Raw genomic sequence first — 16,355 nt, 5'->3', positions numbered from 1 at the left:
TTTCCTAGCTTGCAGACAATTTTGGTTAAAGTGAGAGAGCAATGGTGCAAATTGAGATGGCTCAAGCGGTGACCAGACAAAATATGATGAATGGCAAGTGCATCCTAGCATTTGGCTACTGATTTAACGTTGTGGAGGTGGCCATTATAACAGGGAGAATAGTAGAAGTAGTAGAAATGCAGCAGCTGAAGTGTTGAGTAGCTGTGAGAAAACAATGGAGAAGATCGCTGGAGACATCGGTAATACAAAGAACAAAGAACAACACAGCACAGGAAACAGGCTCTTCGGCCCAACGAGCCCGTGCCGCCATTTTAACATTATGAGTCCCCTCTCCACCCATGATCCTTGTCTATGCTTATGGCATTTCACATTGAGGGAAGACTAATTTAGGGACAATTTGTTATACCAGTCAGCCTAAGAACACATCTTTGGGGTGTGGGAGGAAACCGGAGCACCCGGAGAAAACCTACACAAGCACAGGGAGAATGCTCAAACTCCCGCAGACACTGGCCCAAATCCATGTATCTGCACAGCAAACAGTGATAGTCACTGAGCTGTCATGTTGCCCAGCATCTGGTCCAGTTTAAGCGTACACTAACGACGTGAAGTACTAGGCTACTCTCGAAACATCCAAGAGCAGCCCTCGTATGACCCATCGCGTGTGTGCCCCTTGTTGGACAATAATAAACAGGCGGCAGGCAGGTTGGAGTTTGGGAAACCCAAAGTTCAACAGGGCATTAGGCAGAAAGGAATTGAAACAGAAAGTGCGAGCAAGACTCAATAGGTCTGGCAGTATCTGTGAAGAGAGAAATAGTTGATGTTTCAATTCCAATTTTGGATTATATGGATTCAAAACTCTATTTCTCTTTGAGTGCCAAGGACAATCTCATGGTGGAACTAGCTGACAGGTGTGCTGAAATTTCTGACTTCAAGCTTTTACAGGATTTTGTTTTTATTTTAGACAGACAGAAACTTACTTCTCCAAGGAAAGTAGCAATATAGCTATTTGAAATGAAGAGTGTAATATGTCAGAAAGAGGAGGTAAGGAACATAAGTTTGAGATTCTTGTCATGACCAAGGGATTGAAAAAAGTCAAAGATGCAGTCAGTCATGTGTTTAAGAGAAGTTGATGTGAGATTGAGAAGCAAGTGGGGTCAGGAAGCTTAGGAAATTGAAGTGAAAATTGAAACCTCTGATGATGAGGAGCTAAGGCAGCTGATAGATAATCAAATCTGTTTTGAATATTCATCCCAAAGCCATTCATCCAGCAACAAGACGGAACTATCTGAATGAGATGAAGTAGGTGAAGGCTAGGGTTATTAAAAAGCAATTCAAAATCTCAGTCACGCGCTAACATGTCATTGCAGTGCAACAACTTGTTCAGGCATACATCCTTCAAGAAACTGATCAGCAACAAAGTTAGTGTTCCTCAAAACAGACAATCAGACTTCCAAAGCTTTATCCAAGAGAACAGGTGCTTTCCTTGATAATCTTTACATTATGGGCAGCTTTAATCAATCAAATATAAACTTGGAAATTAGAAAGTGATTTAGAGACATTGTTGATAAATGTAATGCATGACGACTCATAACTAAGGTGAGATTCAAGACAGAGACGAGGAGAATTTTTTTCTCTGAGTGTCTGGAATTTTCTTCCCCAAAAGGTAGTGGAAGCATAGGGCGAAATCTTACCAAAAAAACGGCAGTGTTGTTTCCGGTGAGAAAACCAGTATGTTTCTCTCCAGAGAAACCGGTTGGTTTTCTCTCCAAATCTTACGATACGTCGCCAAAAGGTTAAGGGGACATGTTTCACGCTATCTTATGGGGGCGTGGGTGGGACCTCAACACACCAGCAAAACCCCACTGCTCAGTGATTTGGGCGCCATCTTGAAAGATCAGAACCTGAGTAAATAAGTAAACCTTTCCCCCCTCCCAGCCCACCACAGAGATCTCAGGGGCCTCACACCCAATTGGAGTCAGCGCTTCTCTACCATCCTCCCTCACTCCCAGATCACCAACTTCTCTGCCCTCCGCTATTGTTGCACCTTCCCACCCTACTCCTCAACCCTTATGCTACCTGAGTCAGCACCAGGTTTGGTCATCCCATGCCAAAATGCACCCTCAGCATCTCTGGATGTCAATCTTTGCACGGATCATGACATGGAGCAATGCTGGAAAAATATTGATGTTGAATTAAAAGGGCTGTTGCTTTCCCGGCGTAAATTTACAATTACATCCCAGAATTCTGTCATCAATCTATCTCTATTTCTGGAAATAAATGAACACAACATGATTGTTTGAAATAAAAACAGAAAATACTGGATAAATTCAGCGGGGCTGGCTGCAGCAGTGGAGAGAGAAGCAGAGTTAACGTTTTGACCCTGTATGACTCCACTTTGGGGCTGAAGACAAGTTTTGTAGAGGAGTCATACAGACTCAAAACGCTAACTGTGTTTCTGTCTCCACTGGTTCTGCCAGACCTGCTGATTTTCCAGCATTTTCTGTTTTCATCTCATTTCCAGCATCCGTGGTATTTTGCTTTTATTTTAAAATGAAAATCTATCCTTAGAATGTGCTCTGAACAGGCACTGCATAATCAATCAGGAATCACATTCCTGTATCTGATATATACTGCACACTTAAACTGTTAATGCCAAGGATCAGACACATGCATTTCTCTGCTAGACTTCTTCCCATCCTCACTCCCCCACATACACCCCTTCCTCAGGGAGCAGACAGCCCACATTTCTACGACATTATCAGGATTTAGACATTTCTAAACATTTTCACCAGGCTGTCAATTCAGAATCGATACCACACAGTTCCACAAGACCCACTGTATCAAATATATGGTTCAGACCTTGCATTAGGTGATCAGATGCTTCCATGAGATAGTTAGGAATAGATCCGAATGGTATTCGCGTAGTTACAGACAAGCTCCATACTGCACACTTCCATAAACTCTCACAGCTGAACGCATTCTATATATCAGACATATCCTCACACACCTGCAATATCAAGATTATCAAGGATTGTAATTCGATGGAACAGCCAACAAGTTGCAAGCTTCAACTTTTACTTTCACTTAGATATAATCTCCACTCTCCAGAAGAGTCAGGCGTTTAGTCCACCGTGTATCTGACGTGGATGTTGTGCCACTCAGCTGCTCCAACCCTGTCAGAGTCCAGAGAGACATCACAAGATGTAAAAGGAACAGATGTACTCAAAACTAAAGCGATTGGGTAAAAAGAAATGATCAAGACAGCCCCCATCATTAGTGATCATGTGGACCTCACTGACACTAGAGGATTGTGAGCTAGCAGCAATGTGTTGGAGCATTCATATGCTGCAGGACACAGTGCTAGGATAGAGGAAAAAATCAGAGTTACTTAAAATTTACCCAATGGACCATATAGGACACCATTGTTTGAGGCCTGGAAACAGTTCCGCAGAACATATTTGCTGGAAATATTGAGAGATGAGAAGGATAACAAATGCTGTCAGAATCAGGTATTTTGCTCAAGGGGAAAACATTTTGATTTTATATATCTGTTCAAATTTAATCTGCAGATTATAGTCACATTTTGCAGCGCTTCCAAAAATGGGCAAAATAAGTGGAGGTCTGGATGTTTGGGAATAACTTAGATCAGCTAATGCAGATTTATAAGAGGAAGGTCATAGGTTTTCAACAAACAACTAATCGAACCTAAATATAATGAATGTATAATGGGATCTTTCACAGAGATTTAGGCATTTGTGGCAATGCAATTAGAAAAAGTTAAAAGGTGTTGTTGAACAGAAACGATTCTTACTAAATGGTTTCTTTGTAAACATATTATGTACTTCCCATTTGACTCCTTCATTTCCTCTAAGTTCATGTGGATGAAATTTCTTTCTGGACTTATGATGATATGTTACAGCAAGTCACAGAGCTTCTTTTGTCTTTCGCAGCTTTATGATAGTCACAGGATTTGAGCTTGCACAGCTAAGCACTTGTCCACTGTCATTTCAGAGTCATCAGAGGTCAGGAAGTATAGCTCCCAACTATTTGATGTCTGCTCTTCCCTAGAGATTAGAGGTTGACCAAGAAGTTTTAAAAATAAGCCTTGGTTAACTTTTGACAAAAGGATGGCATTCTTGATCTCTGTATTGTACAAAATAAGCTAGATGATGGACGATATCATGACAACAGCGACAAGAATTTTCTTTTTGTCACACTGTCTGCTGGGACTGGCTTGAAAATGCCACAGCTCAGGTAAACCTGTAGGTGTGCAAGGGAAACAGACAAGACATAATGAGTTTCAAATTAAGACTTTCCAAGATAATTATAAATAAAAAAGTGGAATTCAACCCATCTTAGCTTCTCCACAAATAACATTAAGTTTCCTATTTTAGCATTGTATTTTTTTTTCTGTTATTCGTTCATGGGATGTGAGCTTTGCTGGCTGGGCCAGCATTTGTTACCCATCTCCATTTGCCCTTTGACTGAGTGGCTTGCTAGGCAATTTCACAGGGCATTTGAGAGTTAACCACATTGCTGTGGATCTGAAGTCACATGTAGGCCAGACCAGGTAAGGGTGGCAGATTTCCCTCAAGGGGGATAAGTCAGATGAATTTTTGCAACAATGGTTTCACGGTTATCATTAGACTTTGGTTAATCCCAGATTTTTACTTAATTCAAATTTCAACATCTGCCATGGTGGGATTTGAACCCAGGTAGGGCATTACGCAGGGTCTTTGGATTGCTAGTTCAGTGACAATACCAGTATGCCACCGACTCCCCTAATTGTAGGGCTTTCAGCTCCAACATTTTATTCTGGAGTCTGCTCCATGTCATTGTTCACTCTTGAGTGAGAATTTCCTGAGATTGGTTCAAGATGTTTAATCACTCAAATCCGCTTTGTTTAAAGTAATTTTCCAAAATGATCTTTTCCATATTTTCTATCTTCTAACGTGCTATGTGGATGCTCTGTCAGACACCTCAGAACCACAGAAATGTTACAGTGCGGAAAAGGTCCATTAGCCTAACATACCGTCTTGCGAAATCTGACAGCAGGGCTTTGCCTTCAGCGAAGGGGCATAGGTTTAGGGTGCGAGGGGCAATGTTTAAAAAAGAGATGTATGAGGCAGATTTTTTACACAGAGTGGTGGGTGCCTGGAACTCGTTGCTGGAGGAGGTAGAAAAAGTGTATACGTTAGTGACTTTTAAGGGCATTTTGGCAAGTACATGAATGAGATGGGAATAGAGGGATATGGTCCCCAGAAGGGTAGGGGGTTTTTGTTAAGTCGGGCAGCATGGTTGGTGCAGGCTTGGAGGGCTGAAGAGCCTGTTCCTATGCTGAGTTCTCTTTGTTCTTTGACCCTGCCCGATGCCATCTCCAAACTACCCACAAGGGAGTACTTAAATATTCAAATTGGCTACCATTTGCTTCTGGGTGGATAGCCGCATCCATCTCATGTCCTTTGCGATCAGCCTGTGCTGGAATCTCGTTGGCCTTCAGGTGCAGTAGAAAGGTTCTTGACCCGTAATGCTAACTCTGTTTTTTTCTCCACAAATGTTGCCAGACCTGTTGAGTATTTCCATCATTTTCTGTTTTTATTTTATACCTAATAGTCTTCCATCCTACTTGCCCCCCTGTTAAAGTTGCCTCGATGCAACTGTTAAGATTTCACGCACCAACCTTTAGGCTCTTCTTTTAACTACCTCTAATCCCTGTGACCAAAACTGGCCTTAAGTCACATCTTGCTGCCACAATAAGAATGGGGTGGCACAGTGGTTAGAACAGTTGCCTCACAATACCAGGGACTCAGGTTCAATTCCAGCCTCGGGTCACTGTCTGTGTGGAGTTTGCACATTCTGCCTGTGTCTGCATGGGTTCCCTTCGGGTGCTCTTGTTTCCTCCCACAGTCCAAAGATGTGTGGGTTAGGTTGATTGGCCATGTTAAATTGACTCTGGTGTCAGGGGATTAGCAGGATAAATATGTGGGGTTACGGGAATAGGGCCTGGATGGGATCGTGGTCGGTGCAGACTCATTGGGCCAAATGGCCTTTTTCTGTACTGTAAGGATTCTATGAACTCCAATAATTAATGTTAATTACCATTAGTGAGAATTAAACTATTAAACAGCAATGTGAAAATGACCACAGTACTGTTCTTCTAATGATGAGAGATAAATGTTTTTCAGGTCACTAGGGATAACTCCCCTGTTCAGAGTCCACTGTCAACCAATCAGCAACATCTCATGCAGTACAAAGTTGTTGCTTTCTCTGACATTGGTATTCTTGTGATCATCCTGATGTGTGCAAGATGAAAAGCTTTGTTAAGTGATAAATGCTTTGATAAAAGCTATCTGTACTATCAACCAACTATTTGTATCCTCTCCTCTTCTTCCAAATTGTGCCATTGGATGAAAGAGGACAGATGGGGCCTCAGTATAATATCTAATTCAAAAGACAGTACACCTTATAGTGCAGCACTCCCTTGGTCCCATACTGAGGTGCCACTCTAGATTTTTCTCCTTCTAGCACAACTACGGGTGTACCTGCAGCAGATGGACTGCCGTGGTAAAGGGGCAGCTAATCACCACTTTCTCAAGGGCAATTAAGGATGGACAACAAATGCTGGGCTTGCCAGCACCAACCACATCCCATGATAGGATAACACAGAGGTACAATCTTCTGAGGAGAGTGCTACCAAGTGAACCATAGGTAACATCACACAGAATAATACTCATGCTGACTGGGAAGAGACAGTTGCTAAACTAGATATCTAGTGGGTGGAATTGGTTCGCCCTGAACATTGATGGCCAGAGCAGGGTGGTAAAATCATGTGAAAATTGACAACTCAGGATCGGGCCCGATTTTTCAGCTCTTGCAACCTTGCCAAGGCTGGATTTCAGGCGAGGTCAGCCCCTCGCCCAGTTCCAGTAAGAGGCTGAATAAAGTATTTAAATTTATGTTAAGCACCATAATCATGTGATTAACGCGCCTGGTGCTCAATCGTCCAACTCACCACTGAGGAAAACACCTGCTGTCCATGAACAGGAATCAGTTGTGTTGGCCTCACCAGGAGAATCGGAAGAAATTGAGACCTCCCCTTAGGCAGTGCCAGCCTGGTTCCTTGGCAATACCCACCTAGCACCTTGGCACTACCCATCAGGGAGTGTGCTAGGGGCATGGTTTATGGGGAGTGGGGGCAATGGGGACAAGGACTGGGGAGGAGACGGCCCGATCAGGGAAGCCTGCTGTCCTACACAGCATTAGATCAGTGGCTGGGTCGGGGGGGAGGGAAGGCAGGCATGATTGGTGTGGGTGGTGGCCGTTGGTTGAGCCTGGCTGCCACAGCAATGGCCTGACAACTCTCTTTCTGTTAGCCCTTTGCTGTTGCTATTGCGCATTGGAGTTTAGAAGGATGAGGGGGGATCTTACAGAGACGTATAAGATAATGAAAGGGGTGGATAAGGTAGAGGCAGAGAGATTCTTCCCGCTTAGAAAGGATAGCAGGACTAGGGGGCACAGCCTCAAGATAAGGGGGGGAGCAGTTTAGATTGGAGTTGAGGAGGAATTTCTTCACTCAAAAGGTGGTGAATCTCTGGAATTCTCTGCCCGTTGGAATGGTGGAGGCTACCTCGCTAAATATACTTAAATCACGGGTAGATAGGTTTTTGACAGACAAGGGAATTAAGGGGTATGGGGAGAGAGCGGGAAAGTGGAACTGATCCACTTCAGATCAGCCATGATCTTATTGAATGGCGGGGCAGGCTCAAAGGGCTAGATGGCCTACTCCTGCTCCTATTTCTTATGTTCTTATATACAAACAGAGGTCTGCACATGCGAAATAGCTCCTTCTGCTGCTGGCTGGTGAATTAAGTCCCGCCCACTGCCTGTAGAAGTTAGCAATGGTCTAATCCATTATTCATGCACTACATGCACAAGATTGGGCATAAAAACTCACCCAAGTATTGGATCTGCAATTCTCCCATTTTCACACTAGCTAGACACTTAGAATCATTCTCGTAAAATTCCGCCCAGTGAGTCGAGTGAATCAGTTTCAGACCAGGAAAAGTCAAACATACCCAATAATAACCATAATACGGTAAATATTTTTAAAAGTATTTTACTTGTCATAATTATATTGTTAGTTGAATTAAGGTAAAATTTGATTGCATAAGTTTTATGTCCATTCATTTGCTTAAAAAAATTACCACTTTAATCTTCATCTGTAAAGACTGATGTGGCTGATGAGCTATAGTTTAATACAAAATGGCCAAGTAAAGAAAGGACACTACAATGGCCTTATGGAAAATATGGTTAACTTCAGATAGAGGTTTTAACTCCAGGCTGTGTGTGCATATGGCAACAAGAAATAATATCTTTACGCAACAAATGTCTTTGATTTTGCAATGGGGAATAAAGTCAGCAGAATGGTCATTTTCAAGGGAAAAACCGACCCTGGGAGCCACACACATTTCCGATAATAAGCTCATTCTCATTGCTATTCATTTGATCAATCAGTTACGAAATGGAGTCAAAAAGGCTGAAGATGACTGCCAGAGGTTACGTAACAATCACAGACAAATTGAATATGCCTATGTTTCAAAATACATGTTTGTCAGCCAGGCTCAAAGGATAAATATTGAAGTTTTGAAAACAGAATTAGAAGGACAGAAAAGAGGAAACCTCAAGCTTTAAGCTTGATAGAAGTCAGATCCCTCTCCCTGCCTGTGCAGCATGAGTGGAAACAGACATCCCTACAGATTAATTAGATAAGTATAAGTAGTTCAAACCTATGTTTGTAAACTTATTATAGTAGGTTTATAAGGGAATGGATGGAAATGTCATCATATAATCTCTTGCCTCCAATTGCCCCTTCCCAGCATTGGTCACCTGAGACATCCATCCTTGCATTTAAAGTTCATTTATTAGTGTTACAAGTAGGCTTACATTAACATTGCAGTGCAGTTACTGTGAAAATCCCCTAGTCACCACTCCAGCACCTGTTCGGATACCCTGAGGGAGAATTTAGCATGGCCAATGCACCTAATCAGCATGTCTTTCAGACTGTGGGAGGAAATCAGAACACACAAGGAAACCCACACTGACATGGGAAGAACGTGCAGGCTCCACACAGGCAGTGAACCAAGCTGGGAATCAAACCTGGGTTCTTGGCGTTGTGGGGCCGCAGTGCTAACTACTGTGCACCATATCAACTGAAATTGAGAACAGGTTCTTTGCCATCCAATGAGATGATTCTTATCATTAGTCCACCAGCCTTTCTCCCCATTTCCAATATTAGAGGAAAAACAAACGTTCAAAGAAAATAAATAAAGTATACAAATCTCTTTCATGCAGTGTGCAGGTGATTCATTTTAAATCCCTGGAGGATTGGAAGCCTAGGTTTTGCATATCTACCAAGTTAACTGAAGCTCTCCTGCAAGTTGCTCTTCAAAAGCTCACACCCAGAAGTATTGCTGATTTCTTACTAAGAGATGGGTAGCAAAAGCAGAATGTTATCTTGTTGCCTTCAGCTAATTGAGAAGCAATAGGAAAATCTTGGGCTAGGAATTGCTTTCTGTCTACTCCCACTCCATTATCTTGCTTTCACTGGAAGTGCAGCAGTAACCCATATTAGTGCTGGTCAGTGAGATTTCTACAGGACAATGCAGTCAGACCAGAAAAGTCTGGCCGGAATTTCCTCAGAGCCCCTCTTGTTCCAGTGCAGTAACTTGGTTGCAAGTCCATAACATACGAAACCCATAACCACGATCCAATTCACTCATTTGGAAAAAGTGATCATTAAGTTGGGTCAAATGAATTGAACTTATTACTTACAACAGTACGTTGTCAAGTTGCCATGATGTTGATCTGGATACTAAGCCAAAAGTCGGTCATTAAGTTTTCCCTCCAACGCTCTTCTATGGCTGCAAAGACAACCTTACAGGGAGCAAGGTTTAGTTAAATTCCACACCTCCTTCATTATTGGCACTATGATGAAAATTTTTGACTTGCGGTTCTCTTCCTCAGATTAATGTCACCGTTAAAACATAGCTTGTAAGCTTTCAAAGCCTAATGGTTAGGGACTCAATACACAAGTTGCAAGGAAATGTCACATGGCTTGTGGGATAAATTGAAGATTTTAAATGATTGCTTTTTTGAAAAAATCAACTCCAATCATTAAGAATGGGAGAAATAATATTTTATTCAAAGGCAATATGAACACATTGCTAAAAATGAAAAAGGATTAAAATGATAAGGTTTTTAAGCTGCAGCTTTTACATGATTTCTAGAAATGATTTTTGTGAACATTATTCTTGCTGGCCTGTTACAAATACTTGCAATAAGCAGCCATAAGATTAATACCGACCACTTCCCAGGAATTGACGATTCAATAACCTTGCTTTAAACACCAGTATCTCACAGTGGAACAATTAAGAGATTTACAAAGATGGTTCCAAACTCAACAGGCCAGAGTTGCTAGGATTGCAGCAAAAAAGGTAGAAAACCAAATCATCCATTTATACTGATGGATAAAAGCTAATTCCGTAGAGTGCATAGTCTGCCCGTTCTAAATGAGCAGTTGATATATACAAATAACTTCAATGACAAATGCAAAACAGATTGTTTAAAAAAAAAGAACTAATGTTGAACAAGAAGGCAGATATTAAAACGTCTTATTTGAGGATTTTCTGTAGTTTCCATACAAAACACCTACACTGTTCTTGGAATCCACAACCAGTTGAGCACTTGAAAGCATTTTTTGTTGCAAAATGTGTCACTACACATTCTACAATGAAGTAGTAATGTCTACCCTGCACATACACAGATCTCAGTTGCCAGTGTGCAGTGTTGACAGTAGGATCTCAATAAAAATGGAAGTTTGTGTGTGTAACTTAATATTACATCCATTCGCAGTGTAAAGAAAAATAGTACAATTCGAGATCCGAATGGAGGTTTTTCTGGAGAGATTACTTTGAGCGATATAGCACAAAAATATTGATGGTTATGGATCCGTTACTGGTGATGGAACTAACTTGAAGTGATGAATTGAGGGAAACACCAAGCATCAAAGCATATTGGACTTGTTGAGATTTTTTTTTCCTATGACAAACTGGTATCAATGCACTAAATAGGCAAAGTGACAACATTAGATGAGGTGACACACAAATATATCAGACCTAATTATTAGGCCTGCTGTTAAATCAGTGCAAAGATTACCTGGTCATGGTCTAAAACCTATTCTGTAGGTCAGGAGCAGACCTTATCAGAAAATTTACTTCGCTTGCTTTAACAAAAAATGTGGTGATTTTGTTTTCTAATTAATGGAATTCACATCCTTGGCCATCAAGGACAGTTTACAATTAGCTTGTTAAACATTTATATCCACTGTCTGCCATCCCCTCATGCAGCTCAAGATAAAACTTAATGACAGTGGCACACATGCAGTAAATACAATTCCTTGCAGACCAAAGCAAAATATGAGACATAAAATGAATAAATTGAACCTGTACAAGAATTGCAAAATAAGGATACAAAATAAGAAAGCACCATGTGGATAACTTAGAGACCACAGGGTGTCCAAGTCAAAGCACCTCAATCTCCCCAGATGGACCAAACGATTAAAATTTCATAGGTGATTTTTTTTTGTATTTATAAAGATTTATCCAGGTGGGTGCAAAGATTATAAGTCATTTTCATTGGAACTATTCCCCTATTTCATGACTGGTTAGTCTTCCAGTACATATGTCCAGCTGTAAAATTCTGATAGAAAATGCTGACTAATTCATTTGTAGACTAGAAACAATAAAAAAAGTGATTTATTGAGTCTTCTAACTACTGCACCTCCAGTCTTTACATCATCTACATAAGTTAATAAATCTCCTTTTCAGTAGGAAAGAACTAATTAGCACCTTTGGATACAGTTGTCTTTGAATCCTGTTCAGGGTAAGTGATATTCAAAAAATAGTGGATTCCCCTCTGCTGCCCCAGCCCCTCTCCCTGCAGCACCTCTCCTCTCCCTGCAGCACCCCACTCCCCCCCTCCCCCAACATGATGCATTTTGTACAGCACCTCTTGATGAACAGTGCATTTCAGGTCACTTGCTGAATTCTGTGCAAAAGATGATAGTTGAGACCCATGACCAAGTTTCTGTCAATGCAATTGTTGCATGGGTTTCAAAACCAAACATTCAAGTACAGTTGAGGTCAAGTGACAACAGTAATTGGATAAATAATGTTCTGGTCTTCGTAATAAGGCACAGTTCAAGTCCTCTGAGGCACTTTGGAGTTGGCTGAGATGGAATTTGATGTTGATCAAACCTCAGAGCTGTCGCTGTGATAATTCTGTGCAGTCATGGTCTCGTTGCTGGGTGATTTCTTATACTCTCCCTTCTTATCCGATTGCTTTCTGCGTTTCAGCAGGAGGACAATGATAATAACAACACAAACAGCTAGTAATAAGGCAGCAATCCCTCCAATAATAGGAACATTGCCGACCTTGTCACCTCGGTCATTTGGTGATCTAGCCACAGCTCCTTCAGGTAAGATATCTTCCTTGACAACCTGCTTCCGGTTGCTGCGGTCCAAGGCAATGTGTTGAATGTTGGTTCCTCTACTGTTCTCGATGCCAATGTCCTCAGCTAATACAGGGGCTTCTTTAACTGATCGTTGCTGGCGTGGAAGCCCCACAGAACTTAAGGTTTCACCGCCAGATGAAACAATATGATATTCCAAACTTCTTTTTCCAATGCCTCTGCTCGCACTATCCCTTGACCGCACAGTGTAAATGGTATGAATGTACCACTCTCGGCCGGCAGCAACCTAGAGGTTAAGAATAACGTGTGATAAAAGCAAAATACCATGGATACTGGAATCTGAAACAAAAGCAGAAAATGCTGCAAAATCTCAGCAGCTCTGACAGCATCTGTGGGGAGAGAATAGAGCCAATGTTTCGAGTCTGCATGACCCTTTGTCAGAGCTGAAGAGTAACATATGACTGTTTTACTTCAGATTTCACTGCAGCAATTGAAACATTCAGAGAAAAATATGGTTCAAGTAACTGTTTGGATGGAGAAAATGACTTTAAATGGCCATTAACATTTTTTCTTATTAGAGAAATAGTTTAATGCCTATTTTATAATTTCTTTTGTAACTACTTAACAATAAAGCATATCTACAACACTAGTGTGAGTCAGCAGAGATTGGGATGTTTGTGATTAGTTCCATTGTAGGTTATTATGCAAAAGTGTATATTAAGTATAGTTTCTGTGTGCTTATTAAATGTTTGAAACCAAAAACAAATCCTTTATAAACTCAAACAATCTATTTGACTTGTGTAAGGTAAATGTTTGCTTTAGTTAAATTCTACTGCAGGATGGCTAATGAATCTTTTTTGGGGCCTAGGTATCCCCTTAGTGTTCCAAGGTGTGTAGGTTAGATGGATTAGCCATGTTAAATGTGAGAGGATACAGGGATATGGCAGGGAGAGGCCCTGTGTAAAATAATCTGTCATGATGTGTCTGTGTGGAGTTTGCACATTCTCGTTGTGTCTGCGTGGGTTTCCTCCAGGTGCTCTGGTTTCCTCCCACAATCCAAAGATGTGTGGGTTAGGTTGATTGGCCATGTTAAAATTGCCCCTTAGTGTACTAGGATGCTTAGGTTAAAGGGATTAGCGGGTAAATGTGTAAGGATATGGGGGTAGGGCCTGGGTCGGATTGTGGTTGGTGCAGACTTTCTGCACTGTAGGGTTCTGTGATTCTATGATGTGGAGATGCTGGCGTTGGACTCGGGTAAACACAGTATGAAGTCTGACAACACCAGGTTTAAGTCCAACCGATTTATTTGATAGTAAACTCGCAAGCTTTTGGGGTTTGCCCCTTCGTCAGGCGAATGGAGAGTTCTGGCCTCAGACAGAGCATATAACAGCACAGTTTACAGATTACTGATTAGAATGCAAGTCTTTACACCTGACCTGCTATTCAAGTCTTAAAGTGGCCAACAGTGTGAGTGGAAGGAGCATTAAGCCCAGGTTAAAGAGATGTGTATTGTCTCCAGACAGTACAGTAAGTGAGGTTTAGCAAACCCAGGCAAGTCATGGGGGTTACAGATAGTGCGACATGAACCCAAGATCCCTGTTGAGACCGTCCTCATGTGTGCGGAACTTGGCTATCAGTCTCTGCTCAGCGACTCTGCGCTATGTGTCATGAAGGCCGCCTTGGAGAATGCTGACCCAAAGGTCAGAGGCTGAATGCCTGTGACCACTGAAGTGTTCGCCAACAGGAAGGGAACACTCTTGCCTGGTGACTGTCAAGCAATGTTCATGCATCTGCATGGTCTCCCCAGTGTACCATGCTTCGGGACATCCTTTCCTGCAGCGTATTAGGTAGACAACGTTGGCCGAGTTGCAAGAGTATGTACTGTGTACCTGGTGGATGGTATTCTCACACGTGATGATGTCATCCATGTCGATGATCCGGCATGTCTTGTAGAGGTTGCTGTGGCAGGGTTGTGTGGTGTTGTGGTCACTGTTCTCCTGAAGGCGGGGTAGTTTGCTGCGAACAATGGTCTGTTTGAGGTTGTGCAGTTGTCTGAAAGCAAGTAGTGGGGGTGTAGATCCTGTGTATGCGGAGGGCTTGTCCATAGGGGATGGCTTCTTTAATGTGTTTAGGGTGAAAGCTGGAGAAGTGAAGCATTGTGAGTTTGTCTGTGGGCTTGCAGTACAGTGAGGTGCTGAGGTGACTGCTCTTGATGGAGATGCGTGTGTCTAAGAATGCAACTGATTCTGGAGAATAGTCCATGGTGAGTCTGATGGTGGGGTGGAACTTGTTGATACCATCATATAGTTGTTTCAGTGAGAATCATGACAGACATCTCCAGACGTTGAAAGATGCCCTCATAAGAACAGGATATGGCGCTCGACTCATTGATTGACAGTTCTGATGTGCCACAGCGAAAAACCGCACCGACCTCCTCAGAAGACAAACACGGGACATGGTGGACAGAGTACTCTTCGTCGTCCAGTACTTCCCCAGAGCGGAGAAGCTACGACATCTTCTCTGGAGTCTTCAACGTATCATTGATGAAGACGAACATCTTGCCAGGGCCATCCCCACACCCCCACTTCTTGCCTTCAGACAACTGTACAACCTCAAACAGACCATTGTTCACAGCAAACTACCCAGCCTTCAGGAGAACAGTGACTACAACACCACACAACCCTGCCACAGCAACCTCTACAAGACATGCCAGATCATCGACATGGACGACATCATCACACGTGAGAATACCATCCACCAGGTACACGGTACATACTCTTGCAACTCGGCCAACGTTGTCTACCTAATACGCTGCAAGAAAGGATGTCCCGAAGCATGGTACATTGGGTAGGCCATGCAGACGCTATGACAACGGATGAATGAACATCGCTCAACAATCACCAGGCAAGACTGTTTCCTTCCTGTTGGTGAACACTTCAGTGGTCACGGGCATTCGGCCTCTGACCTTCGGGTAAGTATTCTCCAAGGCGGCCTTCACAACACACGACAGCACAGAGTCGCTGAGCAGAGACTGATAGCCAAATTCCGCACACATGAAGACAGTCTCAACAGGGATCTTGGGTTCATGTCGCACTATCTGTAACCCTCATGACTTGCCTGGGTTTGCTAAACCTCACTTACTGTACTGTCTGGAGACAATACACATCTCTAACCTGGGTTTAATGCTCCTTCCACTCACATTATTGACCACTTTAAGACTTGAATAGCAGGTCAGGTGTAAAGACTCACATTCTAATCAGTAATCTGTAAACCGTGCTGTTATATGCTCTGTCTGAGGCCAGAACTCTCCATTCGCCTGATGAAGGGGCAAACCCCAAAAGCTTGCGAGTTTACTATCAAATAAATTGGTTGGACTTAAACCTGGTGTTGTCAGACTTCTTACTAAAATAATCTGTCACAGAGTTGGTGCAGATTTGATGGGCCGAATAGACTCTTCTGCACTGTAGGGATTCTATGATTCTTCTATAATTGTTAAAACGAGAGCTATACGTTTTAAGAATAAAATCAAGATGCATTTTCTCACAAGAAGGGTAGCTGAAATCTGGAATTTACTCTGCAGAAGTTACTGGATCTACTGGGATTTTTAAGATTCAGACTGATGGATTTTTATCGTGTCAGTTATTAAGGAGTATAGGCAGGTATATGGATTTGCCACACATATCAACCCTGGTCCAATTGAGCCAGAACAAGGCTCAGGGATTGAATGGCCAGCTTCTGTTTCTATATTAATGCTGAGTGGTTTTTTTGTATGTTGTAAGGTAGTGATTTGCATTAATCCTGTAGGATTTTATGCTATCTAGTACTC

At 42.3% G+C, this 16,355-nt stretch overlaps 1 protein-coding gene across 1 annotated transcript in view; it reads right to left on the bottom strand.

The window, feature by feature from the left end:
• Positions 1-10,178: 10,178 nt before the first annotated feature.
• The window catches only part of LOC145349123 (FRAS1-related extracellular matrix protein 2-like), a 222,162-nt gene continuing 215,985 nt past the window's right edge, over positions 10,179-16,355 (bottom strand). The window contains exon 24 of the mRNA XM_080197492.1: positions 10,179-12,815. Coding sequence (XP_080053618.1) covers positions 12,309-12,815 — 507 coding nt within the window. The 3' untranslated portion in view covers positions 10,179-12,308. The remainder of the gene's footprint in view (positions 12,816-16,355) is intronic.

The sequence above is a fragment of the Carcharhinus amblyrhynchos genome, chromosome 10, assembly GCF_965287045.1.
Source record: "Carcharhinus amblyrhynchos chromosome 10, sCarAmb.v2.hapA, whole genome shotgun sequence".
Lineage (NCBI taxonomy): Eukaryota > Metazoa > Chordata > Chondrichthyes > Carcharhiniformes > Carcharhinidae > Carcharhinus > Carcharhinus amblyrhynchos.
This window is presented reverse-complemented; position numbering and strand designations above follow the sequence as displayed.